General features: G+C 53.0%; 1 protein-coding gene across 1 annotated transcript; it reads left to right on the top strand.

Annotated features, from left to right (window-relative positions):
* Positions 1-679: 679 nt before the first annotated feature.
* LOC307091723 (liprin-alpha-3-like) lies at positions 680-15,636 on the top strand (the record flags this gene model as incomplete). Its single annotated transcript, XM_079759372.1, is given in 14 exon segments — positions 680-845; positions 1,792-1,985; positions 4,459-4,657; positions 4,660-4,716; positions 6,217-6,347; positions 6,787-6,941; positions 8,416-8,515; positions 8,652-8,733; positions 10,402-10,602; positions 11,692-11,757; positions 12,497-12,523; positions 13,083-13,258; positions 13,865-13,962; positions 15,457-15,636. Coding segments are annotated over 14 exon segments (1,832 nt in total), but the record flags the coding sequence as incomplete, so codon positions are not given.
* Between the last annotated feature and the right edge of the window lie 723 nt (positions 15,637-16,359).

Here is a 16,359-nt window from a genome sequence, read left to right on the forward strand (position 1 = left end):
CGTTACAAGTAGCCACTACACGCTTCACGTAGCCGCTACACGCTTCACGTAGCCGCTAAACGGTTCACGTAGCCGCTAAACGCCACACGTAGCCGCTGAACGTTACAAGTAGCCGCTAAATGCTTCACGTAGCCGCTACGCGCTACACACAGCAGCTAGACGCTACACGCAGCAGCTAGATGCTACACGCAGCAGCTAGACGCCACACGCAGCAGCTAGACGCTACACGCAGCCTCTAAACGCTACACATAGCCCCGTGTTGTTAGCGATGTGGTTAGCCTCAACTGCCAGACTACAGATGAGTCACCCGGCGCTAATCAGAAGTTACAAGCACTAACGGAACCCAAGAATGTGTTGCCCCAAACGAGCGATCAGCTCACCATGTGCACACAGATACGCACGCATGCACGTGCACGCGTACAGCCATACACGCAGACGCGCAACCTTAATCATAACATCCTGTTTACATGCAAGACGCACGCACACTCGCAAGTACACACCCATACACGCACCCGCACGACCTCACTCACAACGTCCCGCTTACGCGCACACACGGACGCATACACGCACACACACAACCTTAATCACACAGTCGTGTTTATACACAAACGTAGGTACAATATCATATATATATATATGATACCCCCCTCCCACTGACGCCCCCCTCTGCCCCCCCCAGCCGTTCCCTCCCGGGCAGCGCCCTGGAGCTAAGGTTCGCCCACGGCGGGGGCTCCCTCCCGGTGGGCTTCACCACGCACCTGGACCACTACGGCAACGCCACCGGCAGCGTGGTGCGGAGGAGCCACCGGGCCCGCTGGAGCTCAGCCCGCGAGGACTCCACCAAGGTGAGACCCCCCCCCTCTCTCTCTCCCCCAAGGAAGGTGAGCCCCCCTCTCCCCTACAAACACTCCCTCTCCCTAGGAGGGTGAGACCCCCCCCCCCCTCTCCCCCCCACAAACTCCCTCTCCCCCAAGGGAGGTGAGACCCCCCCCCCCCCCCTCACTCCCTCCAACACACACCCCTCTCCCCCTAGGGGGGTGAGAGACCCTCTCCCCCCACACACTCCCTCTCGTCCAGCAGGGTGAGAGTGTACAGCGGGTTGACTTGGATCCGGGAGGTTGCAAGCTCGAATCCCCGGCTCCCCCTAGCTGAGTGACGAGGTGTCCCCGAGCGAGACGCCTCACCCTGACTGCTCCCGTCGCCCTGCGTGACTGACAGCGCCGTCGGTGTGTGTGTGAATGTGTGCATGAATGATTGTCGGCCGTTAAAAGGACTAAAGCGTCCGCTAAATGCCCGTAATGTAAAGGTAAACGTAGAGGTTGATCTAGTTCCCTACAGCCGTGCTTTGGGTTCCTGCTCTGTCCTCAGCCAGCTGGGGTAATTGCACACTACTCTAAATTGCCGCTAATATCAATAGTCTGTGAGTGAGTGTGTGTGCGTGCGTGGGTGTGCATTCGTGTGTGTGTGTGTGCATGCGTGTGTGTCTGCGCGTATCTGTGCATGTGTTTGTGTTTGTGTGTGTGTGTGTGTGTGTGTGTGTGTGTGTGTGTATGTGTGTGTGAGACCCGGCAAATGACTGTAATGACCATTCAGCAGTCCTCCTGCCCTAGACCCATAATCAGCTCCAGTCCCCGCCCCCCCCCCCCCCCCAATCCCGGCTGTTAAAGGATGGGTGAAGGAGAAACGGATGGATGCATGAATGGTTAAGGTGGACAGATGAAGGATGGAGGGATGACTCATAAACAGACATCTGGCTCTAATCTTCGTCTTTCTTTTCTCTCCTGCTCCCAGTACGCGGACTGGGACAGTGGGGCGCTGATGGTGTCCGGGTTCGACCCGGGCCTGGAGGTGGCGTGCTCGGACGACGAGGACGACCGCGACAACATGTTCGGCTCGGAGCTGCTGTCGCCCAGCGGACAGACGGACGTACAGACACTGGCCATCATGCTGCAGGAGCAGCTGGAGGCTATCAACAAGGAGATCAAGTAAAGCCCCCCCCCCCCCCCACACTAGACATGAGACACACACACACACACACACACACACAGACACAGACACAGACACACACACACACACACACACACACACACACACACACACACACACACACACACACACACACACACACACACACACACCAGCAAGGGGCCACGCTGTAGACTGGGCGGCTCAGGAGGTAGAGCGGGTTGGCCGGTAACTGGAAGGTCGCTAGTTCGATCCCCGGCTCTTCCTTGCTGAGTGTGGAGGTGTCCCTGAGCGAGACGCCTCACCCTGACTGCTCCCGACGAGCTGGCTGTCACCCTGCGTGGCTGACTCCGCCGTCGGTGTGTGAATGTGTGCATGAACGGGTGAATGTTGGGCGATATTGTAAAGCGCTTTGAGTGGCCACTGGCTAGAAAAGCGCTGTATAAATGCAGTCCGTTTACCATGAACACCAGAGGCTTCTTACTGACAGAGGAGGACCCCAGCGGAGGGTCCGCTGGCTCGTGGAGAACCGGGAGGGAGAGGATTCAACGTTTTAATGGAGGAGATTTAAAAGGCCGGCCAGATCCCGGAGAGGCTCTGTAAATCCGGTTTGCGGGTTGCAACAGGACCCTCCCATAAATCCTGAGGATCTGGCGACCACGCTGGTCAAACATTCTCATTTATGAGCTAGAAGGCCATTAAAAGGACTGACCTGGGCCATTATTACAGATACGCTTTGTTTGACAATGGCCACACCAAATGGGGTTTGGACAAATCCAGCCTGGAAAAGATGTGTGTGTCCTCAAAAGCCTTCCAGGCGTGTGAGATGCCTCTGCGTGCATGTGCTAGTGGAAAATGTACTCACAAGTCGTTGTGAATGTGCGGACGCTGCAGAGATCGAATCAACTCACTTAGGTCGCCAACATCCGTAAACAAAACGATTCAGGGCAGTAATGTCACAGACTTACACTATATATCGGTTTATTTCAAGATGAACCAGTTTGAGCCAGACTTGCTGAGAATGCGAGGCATTATGTGCATTTATACGACCGCTCAAACAGGGCTACCAGGACACAGAGAAGCAGAGACTACAGTGCACCCTGTCCAAATCGGCATGTTCAACAGCAGTTCAACCAGCCGATGTACACACGCCGATCTCTAGTTTGCTTCCAGTGACGTCTAATCAATGTGAAAAGAGGAAAATGTTTATTTAACTCAACCGCACTAACCCGTTTGGAGCCAAAGCTTCAAGGCAGTCGCAGGAATCCAGGAGTAAACATAATCCTCATTCTAATTTGCTTCTGCCTGTCTGTGGTTTGCTCTGAGATGTCTTTGAGTGCCCCCCCCCCCCCCCTCCAGGCCGTGATCTGCCCTGAAGAGGCTAAACAAACAGGGTTGATGAGTGAGGAGAGAGGAGGGTTCACTCCCGGTTGAGCTGATGAACTGAGTGAAGGGAGGCGCGGGTTAAAGAGATTAGCTCTGCTGTGATCTGCAGCGCCTCTCTCTGAACCAGGCGTGACGCCACCGGCACTTCACTCTATCCACCTCTCACCCTCTCACCCTCTCACCCTCTCCCTTGTCCGCTTAAGCCTCCCAAGCTTAGCCACTTTAAGTTTAGACAAAATCCCCTCAAAACCTCCCCCCTCTCCCCCCCGCTTCTCCCCCGCTCCCCTTTCACTGCTCCTCTTTTTATCGTCTCTGTTCTCCTCCTTCCTCCTCCTCCTTATCTGTGCTCCCAAAGTATAGTGCTGAGTGATCTCCTGCAGCCTTATTGGCACCGGGGGCGAGCCTAATAAAGAAAGCCTGTCCAATCAAAGCCCTCAACATGGGTCCAACCGATGACCTCATTAAAGAGAGGATGAGAACGAGTCCTCTGCTGGGTGTTCTGTTGGAGACTGGAGTGTGTTCAGCAGACCACTGTTCCCCTTCAGAGGTCTGCTGAACACCTGCTGCTCTCTGATCGCTGATTGGCTGTCACTGACTGAATGTGGTGCATCCGTTTTGTCCCGGTGGTTTCGTGGTTTGTTGTGGCGAATTCGTGTCGCCCTCAGGGAGCAGTGAAGTTGATCTAACATATCCTCCTCCTCCTCCTCCTCCTCCTCCTCCACCCAAACACCTCCTCCTCCCTCTCCTCCTCTTCCACCCTCTCCTCCACCTCCAACCAAACAACACAACCTCCTCCTCCTCCTCCTCCTCCTATCCTCCTCCTCCACCCCGACATCACCTCCTCCTCCCCCTCCTCCTCCCCCCCCTCCATCATCTCCTCCTGCTTCAACCAAACATCTCCTCCTCCTCCTCCTCCCCCTCCATCATCTCCTCCTGCTTCAACCAAACATCTCCTCCTCCTCCTCCTCCTCCCCCCCCTCCATCATCTCCTCCTGCTTCAACCAAACATCTCCTCCTCCTCCTCCTCCTCCTCCTCCTCCTCCTCCTCCTCCCCCTCCAACATCTCCTCCTGCTTCAACCAAACATCTCCTCCTCCTCCTCCCCCAGGTTGATCCAGGAGGAGAAGGAGAACACGGAGCTTCGGGCGGAGGAGATCGAGAGCCGGGTGGTTGCCATGGACGACCCCCTCATGCCCCCCTCCTCCCTGGGGAGGGACAGCACCGGGCGGAGCTACATCCCCTCCTCCATCACCTCCTCCACCCTGGCCTCCCCCTCGCCCCCCAGCTCCGGCCACACCACCCCCCACCTGCCCCACTCCCCCGCCCCCACCTGCCCCACTCCCCCGCCCGGGAGAACGACCGACAGGTAACACCTGGGTCTGTGTGTGTGTGTGTGCGCGTGCGTGCGTGCGTGCGTGCGTGCGTGCGTGCGTGCGTGCGTGCGTGCGTGCGCGTGTGTGCGTGCGTGTGGGTGCATAATTCACTGTTTTGCATGTTTCATTAGAGCCGTTAAAGCGGTGATATCATGCCACCAGGTGTGCGTGTGATCACCCATTACAAGCCGTTGGAAAATCTGCCCTTTGCCCTATCCAGCATACACCTCGGTGGACACGCCCACCCGTGACGTCACTGAAACATAGGGAAATGCAGATTTTGAAGCGTCTTGTAATGGCTGATCACACTCACACCTGGTGTCGTGATATCACCCCTTTACCAAACGTTCATGACCACTTTAAGCACTTCCTTATCTGATTTCAACGTGTGGAGTTCTTTGCTTGGGAGTAAACAGCCCATCATGATGCTGTAAAGGAGTAGAAGCTAATTGCCACGCTTAAAGAAAACTAAATTAAAGTTTAAGGGAATCATTATTTATTATTATTTATTTATTTGATTTAACCGTTCATAGCTTGAGGCTAAATAGCATCTGCAGTCCCTTCAAAGGCGGGTCAAATCAAAGAACGCACAATCACAAACAGCACACACAGCAAAGGCTTAATACAAAGATACACAAAACAGAACACACAAGTCACGCAACGCCACGCCAAACACAAAACCAGATCACATACCAGGTCTGCTAAAATAACAACAACAGCAATGTCATGTTACATGTTTTCATCGGTTGCCAATACGAGAACCGGATCCCAAAGCGGGTTGGCCGAGTAGTTAGGCGAAGGCATCTGAGACAACATCGTCAATAACAGTGGTGCCATCACATCTTCCACTGCTCATGAGATGCTGACTGACGCCAGGCGACTGGCGCCTGAGGGAATTCCACCCTATTTGACAGGTCCTGATACCAACGAACCAGAAAGGAAAACAATTTAAAAAACAAACAGCGAGGAGCTGTCACTCAAATTGACTAACAGCTAAATTGTTACACGATTATTATTTATTTTCTTTGTACTAAATAACTTAAATTATTTTAACGTCCTAAAGGCTTCCAACGGCCTATAGGTGGTTCACAGTAAAGACTAGCATGTAGTTCCTCTAGCGGTCTATAGGTGGTTCATTAGAGGCTAGCATGTAGCTCCTCTAGCAGCATTTAGGTGGTTTACTGTAGTGAGTATCAGCCTTTAACATTCTTAGTCAACAGGAAGAAAAAGTGATTTCATTCTCATAATGCCAAGGCATACATCTTTTTCTTCATTCGGTTAGGACCACACTGGCCATATCAGGTCATTTCAGCGTTCATATTATGTCTTTTTTCCGAGGTCCTGGTGGATAATAATATTTCAATAAAAATAATTGTGTGACTATTACCCCTAGATTATCGCAAGTCGACCATTCTAGCCTCGCCCCCAATGTGCCAAATATGGACTGTTTCCTCCTCACCCCCCCCCCCCCCCCCCCCCCCCCCCCGCTCCAGAACCAGGGCGATGAGCGCTCCCTGGCGCTGCTGGACTCCACCCCTCCCACCACGCCCCGGGCCCTCCGATTGGACAGGATGACCCTCACCCACCCGGGGGCCCTGCTCGACGACCCCCGCGAGTTCCGCAGGTACGGCCGGCCCAGCCCGTTGTCACGGCAACCGACCGACCGATGGGAACGATTTGTGTTGTTCATTAAACCTAGGCAACCAAACAAAGAGAATATAAAATGCAGGATACATCAAAGCAGCACAGCTTGAGATGTAGCCTGCCAAGTTTAATATGTTTAATAGATTAATTTAGCATATTCCTTTTACATTTTACCATCTTAAAAGAAATAGACAGCGTTAGTATAGTATATGATATGGTTTTTTAGGTAGTTCTCGTGAAGGGTGCAAACCTTGTAGGTCTAATACATGGACTCCAGAGATGTCCTGCATGATACCTGTTTAGGTTGTTCTGTACTGTATTCATCCTGCATCTCCTCCTCCTCCTCTCTCCGCCTCCTCTCTCCGCCTCCTCCTCCTCCTCCTCCTCCTCCTCTTCCTCCCCTTTCCCCCCCCCCCCAGCCTCTCGGCGGACGGCAGCAGCTCCAACAGCAGCCAGGACTCGCTCCACAAGGCCAGCAAGAAGAAGAGCATCAAGTCGTCCATCGGCCGGCTGTTCGGCAAGAAGGAGAAGGGGAGGATGGGTCAGCCCGGACGCGAGGGCTCCTCCTCTCTGGGTAAACCTCCACCAGTCAAACCTCCACCAGTCAAACCTCCACCAGTCAAACCTCCACCAGTTAAACCTCCACAAGTCAAACCACCACCAGTCAAACCACCACCAGTCAAACCTCCACCAGTCAAACCTCCACCAGTAAAACCTCCACCAGTAAAACCTCCACCAGTCGAACCTCCACCAGTCAAACCTCCACCAGTCAAACCTCCACCAGTTAAACCTCCACAAGTCAAACCACCACCAGTCAAACCTCCACCAGTCGAACCTCCACCAGTAAAACCTCCACCAGTCAAACCCCCACCAGTCAACCAGTCAAACCTCCACCAGTTAAACCTCCACCAGTTAAACCTCCACCAGTCAAACCTCCACCAGTAAAACCTCCACCAGTCAAACCTCCACCAGTCAACCAGTCAAAGCTCCACCACTCAAACCTCCACCAGTCAAACTTTCGTTATGTAGGATTCATTAAAGGTGATTGGAGCTGCTTTCTCATGAAACAGTGCTGCGGCTCAACGCGAAGAACCATGCAATCTGTATTCCCTCCAACGTCAAGGTTTTGGGGAGAAAACAAATGATTTAGGTCAACATGTCGAGCTCCTTGTTTCAGTGCCCAACCCCTGATGACCTGACCTGTTTTTCCAACGCGCGCACAAACGCAAGCATGCACGCACAATCAGAGATCAGGCTAATGAGGGTCTCTACGCGCTGAGTGTGGTAACCAGGGACCATACCACTGCAATAAACTAACCCGGTTGCTAAAACTCAGAGATTACCTTTCTAATATTCTTCTTTATAGACGCAGTAGGCATTACAGAATATAAATTGACTCTGAAATCTCTAGCAATGATTAATCGGAAACCCAAATCGGGAAAATAAATCGTCATGATCATTTTTGTCATCGTCATGCCGGCCTAGTGGCGACACCGGCTTCGATTCCCGCCCTGCGGTCCTTTAGCCACACGTCACTCCGTCTGTCAGTCCCCTGTCCTGTCCGTCACGGCCCAGAGAGCCCGCCCTCTCAACATCACAGCGAGCGCAGACGTGAACCGCTAGCAGGGAGACCGCAAACATGGGGCCATTTTCCTCTTAACGAGCCCAGAGAACCTCACATGACGGCTCTCACGGCTGGTTCAAAGACCTCTGTGAGGGACGCACACGGCTTCAATCAGACCGGCCTTCACACGCCCCTTTCATCTGGAGGCCTGGCGTCCTGGCGTCGCCACGGCAGCCGAGCCGAGCCGAAATGAGGACGGGCGTCCCCTTGCTCGCTCGCCGCGTTCGCTTTCCTTTCTTTCACCGGTGAAAGTGAACTAGATGATGTCCCGTACGTTGGAGAACGTCCGACGAGTTCCGTTTTTGTTTGACGTCATGATTTCAGTGTGTGTGTGTGTGTGTGTGTGTGTGTGTGTGTGTGTGTGTGTGTGTGTGTGTGTGTGTGTGTGTGTGTGTGTGTGTGTGTGTGTGTGTGTGTCCCTCAGCCTCGACCCCGTCAGAGGACCAGGCGTCCGGGGACGCCATGGGTCTGAACAAGACCGGGACCCTGGGCCCTGCCGACAAAGACCGTCGCAGCAAGAAGAAGTGAGAGCTCACAGAGCCGGGATACGGGGGGGGGGGGGGTCACATGAGTCATGATGGGGGTGTTAGATGATGGGGGGGGAGGGGTCATATGAGTCATGACGGGGGGCGTTCCCTGACACCTGTTGTCTCCCTGCAGACACGAACTGCTGGAGGAGGCGTGCCGCCAGGGCCTGCCCTTCGCCTCGTGGGACGGTCCCACGGTGGTGTCCTGGCTGGAGGTGCGGCCCTCCATGGAAAAAACGACTTCTTTCACGGGGCCCTTCCGACTCCCGAATTATTAGAGCATGATCGTGGGAAGATACAGGCGGCGATTTCCCAAGAGCACGTTCGATGAGGTTCAGGGCGTGCTTGAGTCTGTAACGGGTTCGCAGTAATGCGAGCAGGCAGGGTTGTCGTTCTCTCAGCGGGAGATCGGTTTATTTGATTTAACCGGGAACAGAAATACTCCAAATACAACAAAAAGGTCCGTTCAGAGCCGTCTCTCGGTGGATCGGGGTAGGTTCCGATCGCTCCGGATCTCCGTGGTCCGTTCGCTCCTGGGTTTCGGTCTCCCTTACTACAACACAAAGCAGGCACATAAGTACACACTCCCTGATTGGCCTGAGTGCAGACACCTGCTCGCAATCAGGTCCAATCCCCCCAGCCAATCCCGTGCGCTCCCAACCTGCCCATACTCCCCCTGCAGGCCAGACGTCGCACGTCCCCCCACAGAGTCTTATTGGGAAATTTCACATGATTGGTAGCAACAGCAAAGGAAACAAAATTGGGTGGAAGGGAACATCGTGGAGGGTTTAGGAGTGGCCGTGGCTGTAGTCAGCCATGGCGGGAGAGACTAGGTTTCTTTGCAATGCACTACGGGGGATGTGGATAAAAAAGTCGGTCAGGCTGACTTCATGGCCTCAGTGTCAGACTCTCTGGCTACAGTTGCAATGCAGATGCAAACTAAAGTGATAATCGTGGCGTCTTTGAAGCATCCACTTTGTGTCAATCAATCTGTGAATCAAAATGTATTAGAATGGCATGTGTTGTACACAAAGCCACAAAAAGTGCTTTACAAAGGCAATGAAACAGAGAGAATATAAAATGCAGGATGCATCAAAACAATAAAGTTTGAGATGTAGCTAGTTAAAATAATCGAAACCTTTCCGATGCTTACAAGCAATCTCCTTTTTCAGTTTCCCGCTTTGAAATCCTAAACTCTGACATATGGTATTTTTATTAGTCCTTTCTTCAAGAGAACAGAGATTTGTTTTATTGGGCTTTTAGTCAAAGCCCCATGAAACAACACAACCACTCACGAGTCAGAGTGGCGGTACTGCAAACATGACTGGTGTTGGGCAATAACGCGCTGGAAGAGCAGCGATCATTGAACGTGCTCTTATATTGGGTGAGCAGTGAACTGAACGGAACCGTTGATAATGGAACGGCGGCTGCGGTGAGCTCGGTTTTTCACCTTCTGCATAATATGACCAATTGTTCAAGTGGTTAACATAATCGCATTGTTTTTTCTTGGCTTTTAAAAGTCGTCTTGATTCTCTACTAGTATCCAGTAAATCATTTAGTTTGGGCAGTGGGAAGCGGCATTGTTTAGTTTTGAGGTTCTACTGAAAAGTAATAGAATAGACAAAATAAAATGAAAAAAATAGCGTGACCAGATCATTTTCTGGGACTGTGAACTTAAAAAAGAATTTCGAAATTCGAATCTTGAACTTCGCAATTCATAATTGTGAACTACAGACGGACTACGAGCGCGAACTAGTTGACTTTAACCTGTGTGAACCGAACGCTGAGCTAGCTCTTGTGAATTGTGAACTTGTACCACAATGCACACACGCCTCTGCCTCAAGTGTGTCTCAACGAGGCCTGTGCTCTCCGCCGCCCCCTAGCTGTGGGTGGGCATGCCCGCCTGGTACGTGGCCGCCTGCCGCGCCAACGTGAAGAGCGGCGCCATCATGGCCAACCTGTCGGACACGGAGATCCAGCGCGAGATCGGCATCAGCAACCCCCTGCACCGCCTCAAGCTCCGCCTCGCCATCCAGGAGATGGTGTCCCTGACCAGCCCCTCTGCCCCTGCCAGCACACGCTCCGTGAGACCCTCGCCGCCTCCACCCTCCTGCCCTATCCTACCCCGTCCACCACCGCCTCCAGCCACCTAACCCACCCTACCTCATCCACAACCACCACCAACACCACACACCTACCCTACACCACAAAAGCCTCCACCCATCTATACCTACCCTACCCCGTGCACCACCACCTCCGTCCAACCACCCTACACCACAGCCTCCATCAACCACCTACCCAGTGGCGGATTTAGCAAATTGGGGGCCCAAGGCGAAGATATGCATGGGGCCCACCTCACCCGATCTTTAAAAGAGAACGGAGAAAAAAAAAAGTACCGACTGAATGGTGGATTGGCAGGTAAGGCCAACCTACGCATGTACTTGATGAATAATTGACTTTGTATGTGTGAGTGACGTTGCAATTGGCGTTGCACTGATGCACTGTTTGTAGGATGGTTGACATTTCAATCATCGAGTCTGTGTATCTCAAGTATGAAAAAGAGTATGAGGGAGAGAGAGTCTATGAGAGAGAAAAGATAGATTGTTCTCCAGATCACCTGCTTCGGACACAGAGACGCCACTTATTGACGTCTTCTCACAGGTCTTCACCTAGCGCCACTTCACAGCTAGCTGCTGTAGCGGCGTGTTCAACGCTTTGGACGTTGTTCTTGTCTGTACCCCCAACAGTAGCCGTAACAAAGCCGTAACGTGCCATCTTTGGCAGCGTTGCCAAATATTTACCGGCGTCTTTTCACTTTTTTCTGTTATTTCAGCCGCTTCGGTAACTTTATTTCCCAACCGTTTTCCTAACCCTTCATTTTATTTTCGCGTTTAGACTCGTCGTGCTTCGTCTCTGTTTGTGTAGTTAAAAAAAAAAAGAAAACAAAAAAAAAAAAATTCCGCCCCACTACTATCAGGGCCCCAAGCAACCGCCTACCTATTCCTCTATGTCCTCTATGGCCTCCACCGCACCAACCCTACCCTACCCCTCCCCCCGCCACCTCCACCCCCCTCCCCCAGCCCGTGTCGCCCGTGTCGTCATGGGCGTGCTTGCGTGTGGCTCATGTCGTGTCTTTGATGGGGAACTCTTTCTGTTTTGTGCTCTGCCAACAGTCCACCAGTAATGTGTGGATGACCCACGCAGAGATGGAGACGCTGAACGCAGTCACCAAGCCTCCGGTTAGTCTCTCTCTCTCTGTCTGTCTGTCTGTCTGTCTGTCTGTCTGTCTGTCTGTCTGTCTGTCTGTCTGTCTGTCTGTCTGTCTGTCTGTCTGTCTGTCTGTCTGTCTGTCTGTCTGTCTCCGTCTAGCTCTCTGTCCATCTGTCTGTCTGTGTCTGTCTTTCTCCCCCTCCCAGGTTCCTACCGGCTCTGTTTCACTGATTGTCCTTCACTCTGTTTTCATATTTAATCTCTCCAATCAGGGCTCTGTTTGGCATGATTGACATTTATATTGAGTCTGCCATCCCTCTCTCTCTCTCTGTCTCTCACTCGTTCTATCTCTTCCTCTACTGCTGTGTATTCGTTGGCCCAGAACATAGTGTTGAGCCTCTCCCTCTGATTGGTGGATCAGTGTGAACTGCTTCCTGACTAATTGACCCACTCACTAACACAACGTTACTCCCTTTGTCCTCTCCCCCCTTCGCTTCCTCCCTTCCTCCTCTCGTCTCATCTGCCTCTCCGTTTATCTCTCCATCACTCCATCCATCCTGCGTTTCTCATTGCTGCTCTTGGCCGCTATTCTCCCCTTGTTCTCTCTCTCGCTCTCGCTCTCTCTCTCGCTCTCTCTCCCTCTTCCTGTCTTTCTTTCGCTAAGCCTACCCTCCATTGCATTCTCTCTCTCTCTCTCTCTCTCTCTCTCTCTCTCTCTCTCTCTCTCTGTCTGTGTGTTCCCCTCTCTCTCTCCCTGCCCCCACCAAGGAGCTGAAAGAGTTCAGCTGGGATCAGGTGAGCGATGACACACTCTCTTTTTCTTTTCTTCTTCCAATGTCGCCACGACGACCACACGAAACACAAAAAAGCAGCAGCAGGGAAATCGTTATTCCTCCAACCACTCTCTCAAGGCCCCTTTGTCGAAGCTCTCTAACGAGGAGAGCAGGGGAACCGACGGAGAGAACCACAGAGGAGATGTTCAACAGGCGGCCGGGCCGACCGTGAATCACCGCTCACCCCTTCAAGCCTTTATTTTCCACTTTCCTTTCATCTTCGGGGCGGCATGCGGCTCAGGAGGAAGAGCGGGTTTGCCGGTAACCGGAAGGTTGCTAGTTCGATCCCCGGCTCCTCCTAGCCGAGCGTCGAGGTGTCCCTGAGCCAGACGCCTCGCCCCAACTGCTCCTGACGAGCTGTCGCCTTGCGTGTTTGAAACCGCCGTCGTTCTGTGAACGTGTGCGTGAATGGGTGAATGTTGGGCGATATTGTCGAGCGCTTTGAGTGGCCACGGGTTGGAAAAGCGCTGGATAAATGCGGTCCGTTTACCGCTGATTCTTCAACCCCCCCCCCCCCCCAGATCCTGGCGTACGGGGACATGAACCACGAGTGGGTGGGCAACGACTGGCTGCCCAGCCTGGGCCTGCCACAGTACCGCTCCTACTTTATGGAGTCTCTGGTGGACGCCCGCATGCTGGACCACCTCACCAAGAAGGAGCTGAGGGGCCAGCTGAAGATGGTGGACAGCTTCCACAGGTCCGTAGCCCCGCCCCGCTCGCTCGCTCGCTCGCTCGCTCACTCACTCACTCACACGCATTCACATACGCACACACCCGGACAGACACACAGACACACACAAACAGAATCGCGCAGATATACACGTATAAACACAGACACGCACTCGCTCACGCTCTCTCTCTCTCTCTCTCTCTCTCTCTCTCTCTCTCACTCACAGGCACACACACACTGACTCACTTACTTACTCTCTCACTCACTGACTCACTCACTTACTTACTCTCTCACTCACTGACTCACTCACTTACTTACTCTCTCACTCACTGACTCACTCACTCACTTACTCTCTCACTCAAACACAGACACACACACACACACACAGACCTACACACTCACACACACACACACATACACAGACCTACACACACACACACAAACACACAAACACACTTGTGCCTCTCTTGACCTAACGCCTCCGCCGAGCCGTTCTGTCTCGTCCGTCGCTCATCGCCGCTGAGTGACATACGGCCCGCCACGTCGCCGAGCGGTTCCCCGGCGTCTGCGTGTCGCCCCGGGGGGCCCTCGGTGCCCCCCACCCCCACTGACCCGCTGCCTCTTCTGTCCCAGGGTCAGCATGCACTACGGCATCATGTGTCTGAAGCGCCTCAACTACGACCGCAAGGAGCTGGAGCGTCGAAGGGAGGAGAGCCTCCTCCACAACAAAGGTACACACACACACACACACACACACACACAGACACGGGCAAGGACACACGCACACTCTCAATCACACAAACACACACGCTTTCAATCAAATAAACACACACTCACAAACCCCAAAACACACACACTCAATCGCACAAACAGACACACACACGCTCTCTCAATCTCATACAGACACACAGACACTCAGACACACTCTCAATCACACAAACACACACACACACGCACTCAATCGCCATCACACACACACACACACACACACACACACACACACACACAAACACACATCCTCAGTCACACACACACACACACCCACACAAACACAGACACAGACTCTCTCAATCACACACAGAAACACACACACACACACACACACACACACACACACACACACACACACTCTCAGAGGTTCCCAGGACAGAGCGCCCTAAATGTGAATTCGGGCTTTCAGAGCGAGTACGTCACAGATCAAGACCATTTTGTGAAAAATACACAAAACAATATTCAGATGGCGTGTCTCAAACATCGTGAGCAAACGTTGAGTCATCCGTGGAGATAATGGCGTGCAGCGTGTGTTGATGCTGTACGTAGCGCACACATCCACACACACACATTCACACACAAACATTCACACACACTCATTCACCCATACACACATATTCACACACGCACACACACATACACAAACATTCACACACACACATTAACCCATACACACACAAATTCATACACACACATTCACACATGCGTCCACATATTCACATATAAATATATATACAAACACACACTCTTGTGATGTTGGCGCGCGGTGTGTGTTGATGCTGTGCGTAGCGACAAAGCTCTCACAGAGTAGCGTGGTGATCGCTGAGACTCAGGAACGCTCCGTCATTCCCTCGTCATTATCAGGAGCGGTATCTGCGTGTACGACCCCTGCGTGTCTCAGAGCATTTTCCCGCCCCGGGCGCCACAAATGTACAACATTACTGAGACCTGACCAGACACGTTACCCACACTCACATGCATACAGACGTACAAGACATGGACAGATATACACGTGCGTGCGCATACACACGTGATTAACGCACACATTCTCACACACACACACATACACACACACACATACACACGCACGCACGCACACATTCACTGAGAGAGATATACAGATGATGTAAATATATAATATATATATACATATATATATTACGCACGCACGCGCGCACACACACACACACACACACACACACACACACACACACACACACACACACACACACACACACACACACACACACACACACACACACACACACACACACACACACACACACACACACACACACACACACACACACACACACACACACAGATAAACATCTGCACAATGCCTTCCATTACGCACGCACGCGTGCGTGCGCACACACACACACACACACACACACACTGGAGAGATCTGCACAATGCCTTCCAGTGACACCTCCCCCCCCCCCCCCCTGCAGACGTGATGGTGTGGTCCAACGAGCGGGTGATGTGCTGGGTGCAGAACATGGGCCTGAAGGAGTACGCTGACAACCTGACAGAGAGCGGGGTACACGGCTCTCTGCTGGCCCTGGACGACACCTTCGACTTCACCGACCTCGCCCTGCTGCTGCAGATCCCCAACCAGAACACACAGGCACGTCCGTCTGCCTGCCTGTCTGTCTGCGCCCTGCCTGTCTGACGGCACCCTGTCTGTCTGTCTGTCTGTCTGCACCCTGTCTGTCTGTCTGTCTGCGCCCTGTCTGACGGCACCCTGTCTGTCTGTCTGTCTGCACCCTGTCTGTCTGTCTGTCTGCACCCTGTCTGTCTGACGGCACCCTGTCTGTCTGTCTGTCTCTCTGTCCGTCCCGCACCCTGTCTGTCTGCCTGTCTGCATCCTGTCTGCATCCTGTCTGTCTGTCTGTCTGCACCCCGTCTGTCTCCCGTCTGTCTGTCTGTGTCTGTCTGTCTCTCTGTCTGTCTGTCTGTCCCGTACCCTGTCTGCCTGTCTGCACCCTGTCTGTCTGTCTGCACCCTCTACTTCCGTCCTTCTGCCTGTCCTGCACGTCTGCTGCTGTCCTTCTGTGTGCTAGCCTGTCTGTACCGTTTTGCTGTCCTCCTGTCTGTCCTTTATGTGTGGTTCTGTCCTCCTGTCTGTCCTGTATGTCTGCTTCTGCCCTGTGCTGTCTGTGCGTTCGTCCCATCTTTATGTCTGTCTGTCTGTCTGTCTGTCTGTCTCCCAGCCTGGCTCTGCTCCCCCAGTCTGGGTTGACCTGCCGTCATTCCCCTCTAACCGCTCGGCTTAAAGTCCTAGCGTGACAACCTAGGTGGGCGCTCCCACTAATCCTGCGTGTTCCTCCCCCCTGGCCCTAGGCAAGGCAGCT

This window comes from Pollachius pollachius, assembly GCF_949987615.1.
Source record: "Pollachius pollachius genome assembly, contig: scaffold_452, whole genome shotgun sequence".
NCBI lineage: Eukaryota > Metazoa > Chordata > Actinopteri > Gadiformes > Gadidae > Pollachius > Pollachius pollachius.